The 16865-nt window shown below is 50.3% G+C and overlaps 2 protein-coding genes across 3 annotated transcripts in view; one reads left to right on the top strand and one right to left on the bottom strand.

Annotated features, from left to right (window-relative positions):
* Positions 1-5142: 5142 nt before the first annotated feature.
* The window catches only part of TOP3B (DNA topoisomerase III beta), a 49066-nt gene continuing 37343 nt past the window's right edge, over positions 5143-16865 (top strand). For both annotated transcript variants that reach the window (XM_035252093.3, XM_078335974.1), the window contains exons 1-2: positions 5143-5235; positions 5320-5439. The gene's annotated coding sequence lies outside the window, so the exon portion shown is untranslated. The remainder of the gene's footprint in view (positions 5236-5319; positions 5440-16865) is intronic.
* Positions 11130-12021, bottom strand: LOC100403617 (immunoglobulin iota chain). Its single transcript, XM_078335984.1, is given in 2 exon segments — positions 11130-11740; positions 11742-12021. Coding segments are annotated over 2 exon segments (648 nt in total). The 5' UTR covers positions 11978-12021; the 3' UTR covers positions 11130-11328.

The raw sequence follows: 16865 nt of genomic DNA, 5'->3' as shown, positions 1-16865 counted from the left end.
CGCTTGCCACCACACCTGGCTAATTTTTGTCTTTTTAGTAGAGACGAGGTTTCACCATATTGGCCAGGCTGGTCTCGAACTCCTGACCTCATGATCCTCCTGCCTCGGCCTCCCAAAGTGCTGGGGTTACAGGCATGAGGCACCATGCCCAGCATGCCTTACTCTTAATGGGAACCATAAACATATGGCCAATGCTGGCAGGAGGACTGCCCACTCCTGGACACCTACTGACTAGATTTGGGCTTTCTTGCTCACTACCTGAGATGTCTGACTCCATGCGGGATGGCTGACATGAATTTTCTGTAATACCCCAGTCTCCTCTAGGTGGTGAGTGAGACACCCAAAGTCTAGTCCTGCAGACATGGAGCCTGAACTTGGTCCTGACAACCCTGCATCCTCTCACCATTCTCATTCCTTCCTGACTTCATTCCCAGGCCTAGGCCATGATAGCCATTCACAGCAGGAGGCATGTCATAACCTAAATATCCACACATTTGGGAGGCCAAGGTGGGCATATCACTTAAAGTCAGGAGTTCAAGACCAGCCTGGCCAACATGGCAAAACCCCATCTCTATTAATAATACCAAAAAAAAAAAATCTAGCCAAACATGGTGGTGTGCACCTGCAGTCCCAGCTACTCGGGAGGCTGAGGCAGAAAAATTGCTTGAACCCAGGAAGTGGAGGTTGCAGTGAACCGAGATTTCACCATTGCACTCCAGCCTAGGCGACACTAAAAAAAAAAAAAAAAAAAAAATCCACACATGCTTTAACCAGGAGGGTGTGTGTTGTGAAGACTCTGCTTTATGCTAAGACAAGTCTGGCTTTTGTCCTGGCTCCTAGGAGGTAATCTCTCAATCCTCCAATTTTTCCGGTGACCATACTTGAGTTTATGAGAACAAGGTGACTCATGGTAGGCCCCTAACTGATTCAGGAAGTGGGGTGGCCATGTAGGAAAGAAAACCTGGGTCCCTAAAGAGTTGGGGCTCTGAGCCACTGATATAACTCCATCCTCCTGACCTTCGAGGGGTTGAGTGGGGCTGGAGATTGAGTTCAATTTCATCAGTCATTTTTCAGTCTTGGTGCGTTTCCATGCACGGTGTTCCCATATCAGTGCACAGGAGAGGATGCATCCTGAGGACACAGAAGCTCCATGTCAAAGCCCCTGGCCCTGATTCCTGGTGTTTCCTCAATGGACTCATCCTGATTGATATCCTTTATGATAAAATTGTAATCTGAGGGCTTTCTTGAGTTCCGTGACTCACCGTAGTGAATTATCGAACCTGAGGTATTTGTGGGAACGCCTGAATATGTAGCATGTCTGTCCTAAGTGTGATTTGCCTGGAACCCTTCAACTTAGTGCTGGAGTGTTAACTGGAGGCAATGCTGTGAAGGGCTATGCCCTTAGCCTGGGAACTCTGACCTCAATTAAGGTAGTTAGTGTCAGAAAAGCAATGCGGAGTGGTTATCCCAAAGCTTTCTCCCCACAGGTGAGCAAATTCACTCTGTAGAGCAGAGGGCGCCTCCCAAAGCCTCAGGTACTGAGCAGGCTCAGATCCTCCAGTGTGTGACAACTCCCTATCTCTCTCCCTCCCCCTCTTCCTCCCTTCCCCGACCCCTCGCAGTCAGGCACCTACCTGCACTGTGAGTTCCCTGTGCATGAGATGGTGGGAGGTGGACACTCCGGCTCTAAGTTTAAGGGTTTCAGGCAAACTACACTTAGGACAGACACGCTGCAAATTCAGACGTTCCCGTGAACACCTGGGGTTTGGTAATTCACGATGGTGAGTCATGGAACCCAAGAAAGCCCTTAGATCCAGGTGGACCATGTACACAGTTGACCCTGTAGGTCAGGGTCAAGGTCTTGTGTCTCCAGGAAACTTCGTCGTGTCTGTCACTGTGTGGGAAGCTCACAGATGTTGACTATGGACAAAGTGAGCAGAGGAGGTGTCAGCGACTGTCCTGTGAGTGCCCCTGTGAGCAGTTCTGCAACCTGGAAACTAAAATTCCATCAGCAGATGGGTGAGGAGCAGCAGCCCCACATGTCCATGTGCAGACCCAAATGCTTCCAAAACTCCTGAGAAATACTTGCACACAGGGCAACATTTGCTGTGGGTTAAATTCCCAAAATGTGTAGAAAGGTGGAAACTCTCAAGCGGGATTGGGATAATCCCCGTCTGAGCTGAGAGTCAGTTGTGAGAGGGAAGAGGACACAGGGCAGGTGGGCTGGGAGGGGTTTGCCTCGCTCCCCTCTGCCTGTGTCCCTGTGTGTGAGACAGGGCTGTTCCCACTGCCATGGTCTCCCCACAGTGCTGCTCACTCTCGGCTTCTTCCTGGGTATTCTGGGTGGTCAAGTATGCAACCAGGCCTGAGCCTGAGAAGGCAGCAGGGCTCCCGTCCCTCCTGGATCCCACAGTCCCACCAGCAACCATGTTCATCATGAACCAGGGCTCTGGGCTCTGCTGGTGTCAGACCCCAGCATAACCACCGTAGCCACTGCTCAGGGTGCAGGCCACTGAGGCTTCTGGGGAGGCAGAGGCACAGGCTGGGATAGGGACCCTGGCAACACAGGCAGCCATTAGGGCTCCAGGTAGGGGCAGGCGATGAGCTTTTGGAGGAGAAAGAGCAGGGGCGGGGGTCTGAGGTCTGGGAGGTTGGGTTTTCTTTTAAGGCACTGATCACTGCACACCCTGACCTGTGAGGAGGGTGAGGAGCAGAGGGTGAAGATGCTGCAATACTGAACCCTCGGCTGAGCCTGGGCTGGGCCCCAGCCTCTTATCCCCTCAGCCTAGGACTGGACAGGACATCGCCTTCCCTGCAAATCTCCCTCCCAAGGCTGGTTTGGTTTCACAGAGTTTGCCTCCCCCTAGTGGCCAAGTGCTGCCTCACTCAGGGCTCAGACCAGACCTCCCTGAGCCCCTGTGTGCACCCGAGTGGAGCCCAAATGGGTGTCCCGGACGTTCCTCAGGCTCCACTTCCCATGTCTCAGGTCTCTCCACAAAGCCTCTGTCCCTGTGGGGTCCTGCAGTGGGATGTAGCCACTAGATCAGTTAATCTTGGAGCCTGCCCAAGGCAGCTCCTGTTCCATCTTTCATCTTAGGATGGGCGACTTTTTCAACTGTTACTCAACACACACAGATGATATGCCCACCTCAGGTCAGCCCCCATCCTTGGCTCTCAGGAGAGGAGAAGCAGCGGGAGATGCCACTGTGCCCCGGGGTTACTCTGTCCTTCCCAGGAGTCGCGCCCCCGCAGTCACCAACTGATGCTCAGTGTTGCCCATGGAGCTCCTGGTTGCTTCCAGGGGGACCCACAGCAGCTCACCCACTCTGGGCAGGTAACAGGAGGCGCCACAGTTAATGTGGCCCCACCCACAGAGTTTCTCCCTGGGAGAAACTGGACTGTGAAGGGAGTGGGTGGAGGAAGAAAGCTATAAGCAGCTTACTTTTTCTTCTTTTCAGTTTCATTACTCAGATTTCAGATTTCAGATTTCCTTCATTCATGAGGTTCTTTATAACCCAGTCACTGTGAGGAACCCAACTGCATTACACTGAAAATGCATCTGCTCAATCTCACCATTCTCAGTTGCCTCTTTCCCGTTTGACCAGCACTGCAGGGGAGGGATTGCGGCCACCTTCTTTGCAGTCTCCCACTGCATGGGGATGAAGGGAGGAGGCATAAGGCAGAGTCCAGGGCCTGGCTGGGTGGGGCTGTCCCAGGAGGATGGCCAGAGGAAGTCTGTAGCCAGAGCTTCCACCCCCAGTGCCTCTGAGGGTTACTCCCAGGGCCCACATTTCCAGGACTTCTGCCTGGAGATGTTTGCTGCCAGACCACACTGTTGTCTCAATGCTGCTGCCTTCCTGAGACAGATAATGATGTTCCTGAGCCCTGAGCCAACATCACGGATGGATGACTCAGCCCAGCCTGGAAATGGGAACCTAAAAGACATTAAAGACAGGGGTGAGAGACTCGCTTGACCACAGCCTACCTCCCTTGAGTCAGAGCTCAAAGTTTGGGGCTAACGTACCAGAGCTATGTTTCCTTGATGTCCTTTCTTATATTTTTATTTATTTGCTAAAATTTCTACCTATTCACTGCAAACTTATTTTACAGGAAAGCCTTGAAGTGAATCTATCAAACAAATTGGGAAGATTTATCATCTTCGCCACATTGAGTGTTTGGAAACACCAACTGGGAATATAGTATCTTTTTTTTTTTTTTTTTTTTTGAGACGGAGTTTCGCTCTTGTTACCCAGGCTGGAGTGCAATGGCGCTATCTCGGCTCACCACAACCTCCGCCTCCTGGGTTCAGGCAATTCTCCTGCCTCAGCCTCCTGAGTAGCTGGGACTACAGGCATGCGCCACCATGCCCAGCTAATTTTTTTTTTTTGTATTTTTAGTAGAGACAGGGTTTCACCATGTTGACCAGGATGGTCTCGATCTCATGATCCACCTGCCTCGGCCTCCCAAAGTGCTGGGATTACAGGCATGAGCCACTGCTCCCAGCCTATAGTATCTATTTAACACTTCTTTATCTTATGCTTTTTGCAGTTTTCAGGTTACAAGACTTTCTGTTTTGCTATTTGTCCTTAAGCATGTCCTATTGGTGCTATTATAAATGGTATTGCTTTTATTTTGTAATATTTGACGGTTCATGACTAGTGTATATAACACAATTCATTTCTGCATATGAACATTGTGTCATAAAAACCCAAACTGAAGCCCCAGCCAGCACCGTGAGTCACTCCTGGACTTTGAGTGAGGCATGGCTGGCATCAGTCTCTTGATTGCTCCAACATCTCTACTGAGAAGTTTTCATCTCTGAGCAAGGGATTTCTGCCTGCAGAAGCATCAATGAGGTGAGAAAGAAAAACCCATGGATCATCCTGTAAGTTGAACTGAAAAAGAGAGCATACATTGTCAGATGTACTCTTTTGGGGAATATCAGGTGCTCACAATACAAGTCATCCCTGGGCTAGACTTGTCAGAGCCTCTAGCAGGGGTGACTGCAAAAGATCCAGAGAGAAGAGGGGAGGCTTCTGTCTCACTTCCCCTTGGGTCTAGAGCATAGTGACATCATTCTGTATGTTACAATAATAGCCTTGTCTTCAGGCTGCAGCTGTGTGCTCCCAGGCTAGGCAAAGCCTTCTGCTCACTGGCCTGTGGAAGGTACCAGCAGCTAATTCCTCCCTCATCTCTCCCATGGCGCCAACTCTGGGTCTCACACCTCAGACCAAGGTCAGATCTCAACCAATTCTCAGGGTGGAGCAGAAATCACTAGTAGGCAAAACAAATTTGTGTAAACAGCCCCTCCCTTTTCAGGACAGTGGAGAAGATAAAAAGATAAAAGAAGCCAGAACCACCAGCCCTCTGCAGCCTCGGAGGCAGTGTTTACCATGGCCTGGACCCCTCTCCCCCTCGTACTCCACTCTCACTGCACAGGTGAGTACAGGCTTCAGGTGTCCAGGGTTACCTTCTTAGATTGTTAGCTCCTGTGGTTCTGACCATCAAGACACATAATCCCAGTCCCACCCCAGCACCCACGAGTGTCTGTGTCTGCAGGTTCCCTCTCCCAGCATGTGCTGACTCAGTTACCTCCTTCTCTGCATCCCTGGGAGCATCTGCCAGACTCTCCCACACCCTGAGCAGTGGCCTCAGTGTTGGGACTATGTGATAACGTGGATACCAGCACAAGCCAGGAGATAGCTCATGAGTTTTAAGTCAGACTCAGAGAAGCAATCAGGGTGCCAGGATCCCCAACTGCTTCGCTGTATCTAAAGTTGCCTCCACTGACTCAGGGATGCATACACGGTGCTCTAGACCCCAGGGGAAGTGAGACAGAAGCCTCCCCTCTTCTCTCTGGATCTTTTGCAGTCACCCCTGCTAGAGGCTCTGACAAGTCTAGCCCTGGGGGAACTGGTATTATGAGCACCTGATATTCCCCACAAGAGTAGATCTGACAATGAGTCCCAGCAGCAAATACAGGCTCCACTGTGGGTACCCCCTGTGCAGACCCTGAGACAGACCTACAGTGGGCCTGTCTGCTCACTGGCCACCTTGGAGTCTTTCAGTGGGAGTCCTGTGAGTGGAGTCACCAGAGAGCCTGGTCACTATTGGTCCACAGCATCCATGGCCACACCCCTGTTCTGTCTCAAGGTAACTGATTGTTTTTTTTTTTGAGACAAAGTCTTGTTGTGTCACCCCAACTGGAGTTCCATGGTGTGATCTTGGCTCACTGCAACCTCCACCTCCCAGGTTCAAGTGAGTCTTGTGCCTCAGCTTCCCAAGTAGCTGGGAGTACAGGTGTATGCCACCACGCCCAGCTAAATTTTGTATTTTTAGTAGAAACGGGGTTTCACCATGTTGGCTAGGCTGGTCTTGAACTTCTGGCCTCAAGTGATCCACCTGCCTCAGACTCCCAAAGTGCTGGGATTATAGGCGTAAGCCACTGTGCCCAGACCAAAGTAACTAATATTAATAAACAGCCTTTCCACAGAGGACTTCTGCATTCCTAGGAGGACACGTGGGACGCATGGGAAATATGATGACTGTCCACGTTAAGGAGGCCGCAGGGAGCGGGGAATGCAGAGGGCTCTGGGAGCAAAGGCCTGAGCAGCTCCTTCCAAAGGGGCCAGGGAAGGGGGCGACTGTAACCTGGGTGTGTGAGTGGAGAATGGGGTCCTGCTGGGGGCAATGAAAGCATATCATAGTCCAAGAAGAGAGAGGGAATTTGGGGTGATAATTGGGCACTTTAAATGGCTTAGTGGGGATGACAAAATATACCACAAAGAGTGGACTTGAGCACATGAAGTGGGAGTGGAAAGTTGGGTAAGATCGTTTGCATCCAGAGTGCAGATATCCTTATGTGTCACAGTGAGCGCTTGGGTTGTTTCCTGGGGTTGATAGAGATTGTGAAAAGGAGGCCGGATGGAAGGAACTGACTCTTTAGAAGGACATCCCTGGTCTTGGGTTCAACAAAGAGCCAGAAGGCAGCAGAGCAGGCCAGGGGGGATAGGGCCTGGTCTCAGGGTTACGGAGGAGGAAATAAGTGAGAGGAGTTCGAGAGGAAGAACCCACAGGGTGACTGTGGCCCTAGTCAGAAGGTGAGGGAGGGATGGGGATGAGGCCGAAAGTTTTAGTTGGGTTGACCAGGTAGATTTTATCATTACTGTCACGCAGGAAGGGGGTGAGGGGGAGAAAGAGAGAAAGGAGAGGAAATGTGGCCAGTCATTAATGTGACAGAGAAGGTCTGGGCTGGTTCTCCCTTCTTAGGGAATGACAATTCTCTAAGATTGTGACCCCAGCCACCTGATGGGATCCCAGAATGGCAGGGTATTTGGAACCCGATAATTCATTCAGTTACACATTCATTCATTCATTTGTTCATTCAACTCTCTAATTGCCAAGTGTTTATCAGGCACATCAGTGGGTTGAGTAGATCCTGCCCACTGAGAACCTGCAGATTAGTAGGGGAGGAAGCTTTGCTAAATAAATTTTGAACTGTGCAGCAGATGCTAAATATAGTTAGGAAAACCTGCTGTTTGCACAGTGGAGGAAGTTGATAACTGCATGAAGAGCTCAGGGGAGTCTTGCCCAAGGAGTGAGATTTAAGACAGTTGTGGAGCCCTGAGTCAGTGCAGCCAGCTGGAGGCTACCACAAAGGGACAGGAAGTCCTGGCAGAAAACAGTTTGGGCAAATATTTGCAAGCAACTAAGAGACTCGGGTGTTTGATCAATTGCAGTTGGCTTGAAACAGACAGGCAGAAGGTGCACAAGAGGAACTTGGGACCGAGCCTGAGCCAGCCTTCAAAGGCTGTGTCATGGGAAGGAGGCTGAATTGCAACCCTTCAACCCACGCTATCTCTTCACAGGCCACATGCAGCTCTAGACCACTTGGCTGGTCCAATTATCTGAGATATGAGTATAAAGTACATATCAGATTTTGAAGACTGAATTAAAAAAAGAAAAACAAGTTTAAATTATCTAGTAACTAATTTTTATATTGATTATAGGTTGAATTGGTAATATTGGGGATATATTGTGTTAAATAAAATATAGCATTAAAAATCATTTTACCTATTTGTTTTTACTTTTTAGAAATAATGTAGCCACTAGAAAGTTGGAAATTACAGATGTGGCTTGCATATGTTCCTTAGAGTGTGGGAGACAATAAAGGGTTAGAGAGAAGGAGTGCAGGCAAGGCTGGACCTAGGAGCAACAGAGATGAGGAGTGGTGGGTACAGGCTGCATGCAGCAGGAGGATAGATGGGAAGGAGACCAGATAATGGTCAGGGTGAACAACGACTCAGACTAAAGGAAGGAATTTGACAAGAAAAAAAGGCCAGGCAGGTGACTGATGGGGAAATCATAATACTACTATTTTGTTCAGTACTTATGATGGATAAAAACTTTTTTTTTTTTCTTTTTTGAGACAGAGTCTCACTCTGTCACCCAGGCTGGAGTGCAGTAGTGCGATCTCAGCTCACTGCAACCTCTCCTGCTTCAGCCTCCCGAGTAGCTGGAATTACAGGCGCCCACCATTATGCCCGGCTAATTTTTGTATTTTTAGTAGAGACAGGGTTTGACCGTGTTGCCCAGGCTGATCTCGAACTCCTGACCTCAGGTGGTCCACCCGCCTCGATCTCCCAAAGTGCTGTGATTATAGGCGTGAGCCACCACGCAGGGCCAGATAAAAACTTTTTATATATGTTAATCAGTTCTGTGATTATTCCTTTTACATACAACATTGGAAATGTTGGCTTCAATTTCAAGTGATTCCTCCAGAGCTAAGACTCATGCTCAGTCTGGCCTGAAGCCTGAGTTCCAGGTCACATCTTCCATTGAGCTGATGGGGCAGGGGCATGGGATGACAGAGGAGTCCAACTCAGCTCCCTGCTTTCTAGATTTCTTGTTGTAGTATGGAATTCCAGAATCATGAAGGATGAAAACAAAAGAGGGACAGGTTATAAGCAGAAGGCAGAGTTCCTCTGGAACCATCTAGCTGGCCTTTAAAACGGTGGGCCTAGACCAGGTGCCGTGACTCACACGTGTAGTCCGGTCACTCAGGAGGCTGAGGTGAGAGGATCGCTCGCGCCCAAGTAGGCTGTAGAACGTCATGATTGAACCTAGCCACAGCAGTCCAGCCTGGGCAGCATAGCAAGATCCTGTCTCTAAAATAGAATAATAAATAAATAAATAGTAATGTTTTAAAATGTGGGCCTGGCCCAGGGGTAAAAGTCTGATGTGGGAAGAATCCAGTGCATTTGGGGAAGCAGATGCCGAGATCACTCTTTCTTTTCTTTTCTTTTTCTTTTTTTTTCTTTGAGATTGAGTCTCATTCTGTCACCCAGGCTGGAATGCAGTGGCATGATCTGAGCTCACTGCAACCTCTGCCTCCTGGGTTCAGGTGATTCTCCTGCCTCAGTCTTGCGAGTAGCTGGGATTACAGGCATGTGCCACCACACCTGGCTAATTTTGTATTTTCAGTAGAGACAATTTCACCATGTTGGTCAGGCTGGTCCTGAACTCCTGACCTCAAAGTGCTAGAGACCACTGTTTAACAGGAGAGGACTCGTGACCACACATGGAAGGCTGATATTGACATGCGTTCACCTCTCTGGGGAGATGCATCAGGATCTTTTTAGCTGTGTCGAATGCATGTTCTAAGCCAAGTAGAGTGTGAGGTCACAAGGGAGGTGGTTTGCCTTGCCTGGCACCTCTCTGAGTGAGGCATGTCTACAGGTTGTGTGGGCACCCAATGTAGAGAGTCCTTTTCTGCAAAACACACTCAGACTTTATACCCACAGGCTCAGGGGGCCCTACTGTGGGCCAGGGCTACAGGAAGCTCCCCGTTTCTACTTTGCCCAGCCAGTCCAACACGGTCTCAGTGAGACCACGTCCTTTATTCCTCTAGGTCTCTCCATGGGTCCTAAAGCTCCTGCCTGGGGTCACAGGCAGGAGTAGTTAAGAGAGACTCTGATCATTCCACCAGTCATGAGTTACTTAAAACCTGAAGACAGGAGCTGGAGTGCTCCTGAGCAGGGCTCAGCACACTACAGCCTGAGTGCCATACGCAGCCCAGTGCAGCCCCACCTGTTTCTTTAAATACATTTTAATAGAAACACAGCCACACCTGTTTGTTCGCATATTGTCTGTGACTGCTTTCTTGCTACAAGGACAAAACTGAGCAATTGTGACAGAGATCGCATAGCCTGCAAAGCCAAAAATATTTACCATCTGGCTCTTTATAGAAAATGGGTTGGGTGCTGTGGCTCACACCTCTAATCCCAGCACTTTAGGAGGCCCAAGCAGAAGGATCACTTGAGCTCATGAGTTTGAGATCAGCTTGGGAAGCATAGTGAGACATTTATCTCTCCAAAAACAAAATTTAATAAAGAGCTGAGCATGGTGGTACACACCTGTCTTCTCAGCTGCTCAGGATGCTGATACATGAGAATCGCTTGAGCCCAGGAGTGAGAGGCTGCAGTGAGATATGAATGCACCACCACACTCCAGCCTGGACTACAGAGCAAGACTTTGTCTCTTTCAAAAGGAAGAAAAAAACACATTTGCCAGCACCTGCCACTCTCTTGTGCAAAGAAGTTAATGCATTTACTTGCTCATCTAGACCAGTGGTTCACAGTCAGGCTGAGTTTGCAACCTGGGGACATTGGGCAATGTCCAGAGACGTTTTTGTTTGTCACAACTGGGTAGGGGGCATCTAGTAGGTAGAGGCCACAGATGCCACTCACCATGTGACAATGCACAGGACAGCCCCATAGCCAAGGACTGTCCAGCCCAAAATGTCAGTAGAAGGAAGGTGGAGAGCCCACTCTAGGCCTGTCACCCGGCTCCTGTTCTCCTCAGAGGCCCAGGCCAGGTGCTTTCCAAGCTTGTTTACCCTGTAACTCCTGGGCAGAATCAGAGGAAACTAGAGGTTCCTGTCCTTGTCAGGGATGCCTCTCCAAGGTGTTTTAGTCAGCCCCTTGCCTCCCATGGCCCGCAAGAATAGGGGTTCCAGCGAGCACTCACCACAGTGCCTCAGCTGAACAGATTGTGATCGGCCAGTCTCCCGGTGCCCTGGGCCTTTGCCTGAGGCTAGTATTACAAGATCATACCACAGTCAGGCCAAACTCAGCAAAAAGTCACAAGCAGCTTTAATTCTCTAATGCAGCCTCTGATGGGGGTTTACAGCAACACTGCAGGACCGGGAGAAGCTGAGTAGTTCAGCCTCCTCGGCACTTCCCCGCCGTGGCTCCAGCCTCTTCCATGACATCCTCTCCAAGGGGATGCATGCCCCTTGGAGAACTGAAGTCAATGGCTGTCTTCAGTTCAAAGGACATGTGTCCCGGTTGCAGTGGGTTCCTTTTCTTCCTCCCTATTCCTCTCCCTCTCCTCTTTCTCCAAGCTCCGGGCCCCCATAGCACAGTAATACATGGCCTCATCCTCAGGCTGAAGCTCAGAGATGCTCAGATACCCCCTGTTCCTGGCAACATCTTTGGATCCAGAGAAGCGAGGGGGGACCTGGGGGCCCTGGCTCTTGTCTGACTGTGAGAAGTATCTCAGCAGGAACCTCGGAGGGTGGCCCAGCCTCTGCTGGTACCAGTAGATGCTGTACACACTGATGTCATAGTCATTCCTTAGGGTGCAGGTGAGGCGGACTGTGGTTCCAAGTGCCGAGGACATGGCCGGCGGCTGATGCAGCACCGGCTGAGGACCACAACCTGGTGACAAAGAAGCTTGTGGGCCGTGGGCACAGGGCCGGGTGAAGGAATGGGCTGGGGTCTTCGGGCTCTGGGGGTTCCTCACCTGTGCAGTAGACAAGTAGCATGAGCAGGACAGGCGTGCAGGACATGGTGCAGACCCACAGAGCTCTGCCTCCTGTGGCCACGGTGCCTGGGCTCCCCAAGGCTGGCCCAGCATCCTCCTCCTCGCTCTGAGAGTGGGGGCTGTGGCATGCCCCGTTCCTGGCCACTGCCATCCCAGACTTCCTTGGGTTTGCAGCGTCAGTTACCGGAACAGCCTGGGGGCAGCATTTGTGGCCCTGATTTTGTCATGTGGAAGCATTCATGGAGGAAGCACCTGCTGCAGACACTCGGGCCAGTGCCCTGAAGGCCTTCGGGTTAGGGTCCCTCAGGGGGCATGACCTCAGCTTTCCCCTGAGGAAGCTGAGCCCCAGAAAAATTAATTTTCTGTCTATGCTTAAATGCTTGGTAAGCCAGGAAGGGAAGACACATCCTTGGTGGGTAAAAACACCTGCTTTGGACAGCAGAAGACACTGGGGGCCCAGAGCGGGCTGGGACTCTCTGCCCCTTCCATGCTCCAGCACTGCTTTGAGCCCATGCTCCTCTCCCTCCTAGAACCAAGCAGAGTGACTCACGTTTGGGAAAGAAGTCCCAGGGCCCTGGCGCCTTCCCCACCCGCTTCTGGCCCACACTTTGGTGCTGTGATGGACTGAATTGCATCCCCCAAATCCATAGGTTGGAGCCCTAACCCCCTATGTGCCTATATTTGGAGATGGGACCTTTAAGGAACTAATGAAGGTTAAATGAGGCCATAGAGGTGGGGCCTGGTCAGTACAACTGGTGTCCTTACAAAAGAGAAATCTGGAGGCCAGATGCAGTGTCTCACACCTGTAATCCCAGCACTTTGGGCGGCCAAGGTGGGGGGATTACTTGAGCTCAGAAGTTTGAGTCCAGCCTGAGAAACATGGCAAAAACCCATCTCTACAAAAAAATATTTAAAAATTAGCTGGGCATGGTGGCCAGGCACCTGCAGTCCCAACTACTTGTCGGGGGGCTAAGGTGGGAGGATCACGTGAGCCTGGGAAGTTGAGGCGGCACCAAGCCAAGATCTCACTGCTGCCCTCCAGCCTGTCCAACAGAGGGAGACCTGCCTCAAACAATAAGCAAGAATAAAAATAACAAATTCACTAAATATGTGTTTACATACTGTCTGAAATAGTTTTTAAAAATCGAAGGGGAAATTTGGACTTAAAGTCTCTCATCCCACATGTTCACTCTCACCAAAAACTGGAGTTGTCTCCTCCCTGGAACCTGTGCAGGCCTGTGACCGGGCCTGAAGTAGCCCTGGGCGAGCAAGGTGGCACTGAGCAGCTGGGTGTGCACTGGGACCGGTTACTCACAAACACTTGATAGAGCAAACTCAGATGAGCCCCCTGCTCAGTGTCGAGCTGCCCACATCCATTCGCTACCTGGCGAGGTGCAGAACGCACCTGTTTCAGCCAGCTTGGTGACTCCGGGAGCCCCACCCTTCTTCCCGCTGCCCCTCTGGCCAACAGGTCCACTGTCCAGGTGAGGGCTGGGGAGGGCCTTTGCAGACACAGGGCATCTTGACCACTGTCTAGTCACAGATGCAACAGCTGTGACTTGTTGTTCCTCCCTTCTCTGCACAGGCTGGTGGGCAGTGGGGAACTAATCAGTGAGTGCTAATTCCTGGAGAGGAGAAAGGAAGCTTTGTTCACTCATTCATTCATTTCTTCCCTCATCCAGTAGCTCATTCATGTGTCGTGCATGTATTTGTGAAAGAGAAATATGCCTCCCAGACCCTTCCCAGAGCACCAGTCTTTGGGAATTAGGGCAGGAGAAGGTCCCACCTGTGCGCACCAGCACTACCTCAGCCCCTGAACCAGCCCTACCACTGACTCTGTCAGAGCTTTCTGATCCTTTTAAGCTCAGAGGATAGGTGTTTCCAGTTGCACTTACAGGTAAGTGCACACAGTCACACTGAGAGAACAAATAAGCCCAGACCCACCCATCAACCATAGAGACACTCTGGTCCGAACTTTGTTTCACAGCCTTCACTGCCCCAGGACCCTTGCCCCACTCACAGGGAAAGGTTGTCTCCAGGGTTGACTATGTGTTCTGGGAAAGGGCCTTCCAGACCCTGATGGAGATGGTCTCAGACCCTGGAGCATCTGGAGTTAGATGGAGGTCATGCATTCTGAACTCTGCCTTCTCCTAGCCCTAGGCAGCTCCTCAGCCCACCCACACCTGGACCCAAGGATCATCTGTAGGGCACAGCAGTTTGATGGGGTTGAATAATACTGTGTATTCCATCCTCTCTGGCTGCACTCAACTCTTTTTAGATAATTCTAGACCAAGAGAAGATTGGTGAGCTCTGTGACAGACTCAAAGTCTGCAAGGGTCTTGGGGGAGACAGGAGCCATTCAGTACTCCTGCCTAGTTTGTAGATATCTTTGAGGCAAGGTTTCATGAGCAATCACAGCTCACTGCAGCCTCAAACTCCTGGGCTCAAACAACTCTCCTGTCCCAGCCTCCCAAGTAGCTGGGAATACATGCACCTGCCACCACACCCAACTAACTTTTTTTAGTTTTTGTAGAGACAAGGTCTTGCCATGTTGCCCAGGCTGGTCTCAAATTCCTGTGCTCAAGGGCTCCTCCTGTCTCAGCTTCCTAAAATGTTGGGATTACAGGTGTGAGCCACTCACCACACACTTGACCTGATAGATATTTGAGACTCAGTTTCAGTGATCCACTGCTACAGGACAAGCCACCCGTAATGCAGTCGTTTAAAGCAAGACTTGATTAGTTCCCCAGGTCTATGGGTTGCCTGGGTGGTTTCGGTTCCACTTGCAATCATGCGTGTGGTTGTGGTCACTGATGGCTGGACCAGCTGCGCTGGGAGGCCTGTTCAAGGTTGCGCCTCATTCTCCTGCACGTGGCTCTGATCTTAGCAAGTCCCCACCCTCGGTGGTCCAGTGGTCCCTCTGGTCACCCATCCTCTCCATCTCCTTTTGTTTCCTCTCGTGTCAGGATCCCACAGTCCCTGTCTCCCTCATTTGTCATCTGAAGGCATGCTTACCTAGTGCCTTTCCTCCCCTCTGCTCTCACATGGTGCTAAGCCAGGCTGCCACCAGCCTTCTTGTCACCACAGGACCTTTGCCCATGATCCCAAAGCCAGGATGAATCCCAGTCCCTCAGAACTAACCCCCTTCCTCCAGGTGCTCACTTCAGAGACCCTTCCTGGGCATCCTGCCCCGACTGCCCCAGGTGAGTAGGCCTGCCTTGTTCCTCCTCTCTCATGAACTATGCTGGGTTTTGGTTTGGGTTTGAGTTGTGTTTTGTTTTGTTTTGTTTTTGAGACGGAGTCTTGCTCTATCACCAGGCTGGAGTGCAGTGGCACAATCTCAGCTCACTGCAACCTCTGCCTCCTGGGTTCAAGCGATTCTTCCACCTCAGCCTCCCCAGTAGCTGGGACTACAGGCGTGTGCCACCACACCCGGCTAATTTTTGTATTTTTAGTAGAGACGGGGTCTCATCATGGCAAGGAAGGTCTCGATCTCTTGACCTCGTGATCCGCCCGCCTCCGCCTCCCAAAGTGCTGGGATTACAGGTGTGAGCCACCGCGCCCGGCGCTTGTTTTGTTTTAAGAGGCAGAGTTTCTGTCACCCAGGCAGGAGTGCAGTGCTTTGATCATAGCTCACTGCAGCCTTGAACCCCCTGGCCTCAAGCAATCCTCCTGCCTTGGCCTCCGAAAGTGTTAGGATTACAGACAGAAGCCATCACGCTCAGCCTAACACTTGTTTTTGCCAGGGCATTTATCAAGGGTTTTAACTGCATCTGTGCCTGCGGCTTCTCCTGTCCACAGTCTCCGAGACTGTTTCTGTTTAGTTTGTCACTGAAAGGTCAACCTTTAGCTAATCTGGTTTTGTTTGTTGCTTGCTTGTTTGAGACAGTCTCACTCTGTCACCCAAGGTGGAGTAAAGTAGCACCATTTCGGCTCACTGCAACCTCCATCTTCCAGGTGCAAGTCATTTGTGCCTCAGCCTCCTGAGTAGCTGGGATTACAGGCACATGCCACCATGCCTAGCTAATTTTATATTTTTAGTAGAGACGGGGTTTCACCATGTTTCCCAGGCTGGTTTCGAACTCCTGGTCTCAAGTGATCTGCCCACCTCAGCCTCCCATAGTGCTGGGATTATAGGTGTCAGCCACCATATCCAGCCAACCTTTAGCTAATCAGGTGTCCCTTGTGTACTGCTAACCCTGAACAACAGAAATTTGAACTTCATGGGTCCACTTTATACAGAGATTTTCTTCTGCTTCTTACACCCCTGAGACTGTGAGATCAACCCTCTCCTCTTCCTCCACCTTCCTTAGGGTAATCCATTTCTACCTAAAGAATACTGAATAGATTTTATCTTCCTTATGATTATGGGTAATAACATTTTCTTTTCTGCGCTTACTTTATTATAAGAATACAGTACGGGTCAGGCACGGTGGTTCACGCCTGCAATCTCAGCACTTTGGGAGGCCAAGGTGGGTGGATCACCTGAGGTCAGGAATTCAAACTTTGAATCTAATAATTTCATATCCTAATACAAACATCTTGGGGGTTGGGATCTCAACATAGGAATACAGTGAGGTGGGGGTGGGTACCCTTGGTATATATAAAGTCTTCAAGGTTCCTCCATGTTGTAGCATGTGTTGGAATTTCCTTTGTAAGGCCGAATTGCGTGGAGAGACACATTTTGTTGATCCATTCATCTGTCCGTGGACGTTTGGATTGCTTCTACCTTTTGGTTTTTGTGAATAATGCTAATGTGAGCATGGATGTTCAAATGAATTTTGCTTTGGATTTGGGTTTAGTTAGAACCATGAGAAGTTGCTCCAAAAAAATCACAGCCATAACAGCAAAGTTCTTGTGATAATTATCCCAACTGGAACTGATTAATTATTATTTGTTCTCACTATTACTATTTTGGAGACTGTATCTTGCTCTGTTGCCCAGGCTGGAGTGCAGTTGTGTGATCACAGTACCCTGAGGCCTTGAACTCCTAGGCTCAAGCAATCTTCACCTCCACCTCCAGAGATGCTGGGATTACA

Source organism: Callithrix jacchus, chromosome 1 (genome assembly GCF_049354715.1).
Source record: "Callithrix jacchus isolate 240 chromosome 1, calJac240_pri, whole genome shotgun sequence".
Lineage (NCBI taxonomy): Eukaryota > Metazoa > Chordata > Mammalia > Primates > Cebidae > Callithrix > Callithrix jacchus.
The sequence above is the reverse complement of the archived record's forward strand: the minus strand, read 5'-3'. Positions and strand labels throughout refer to the sequence as shown.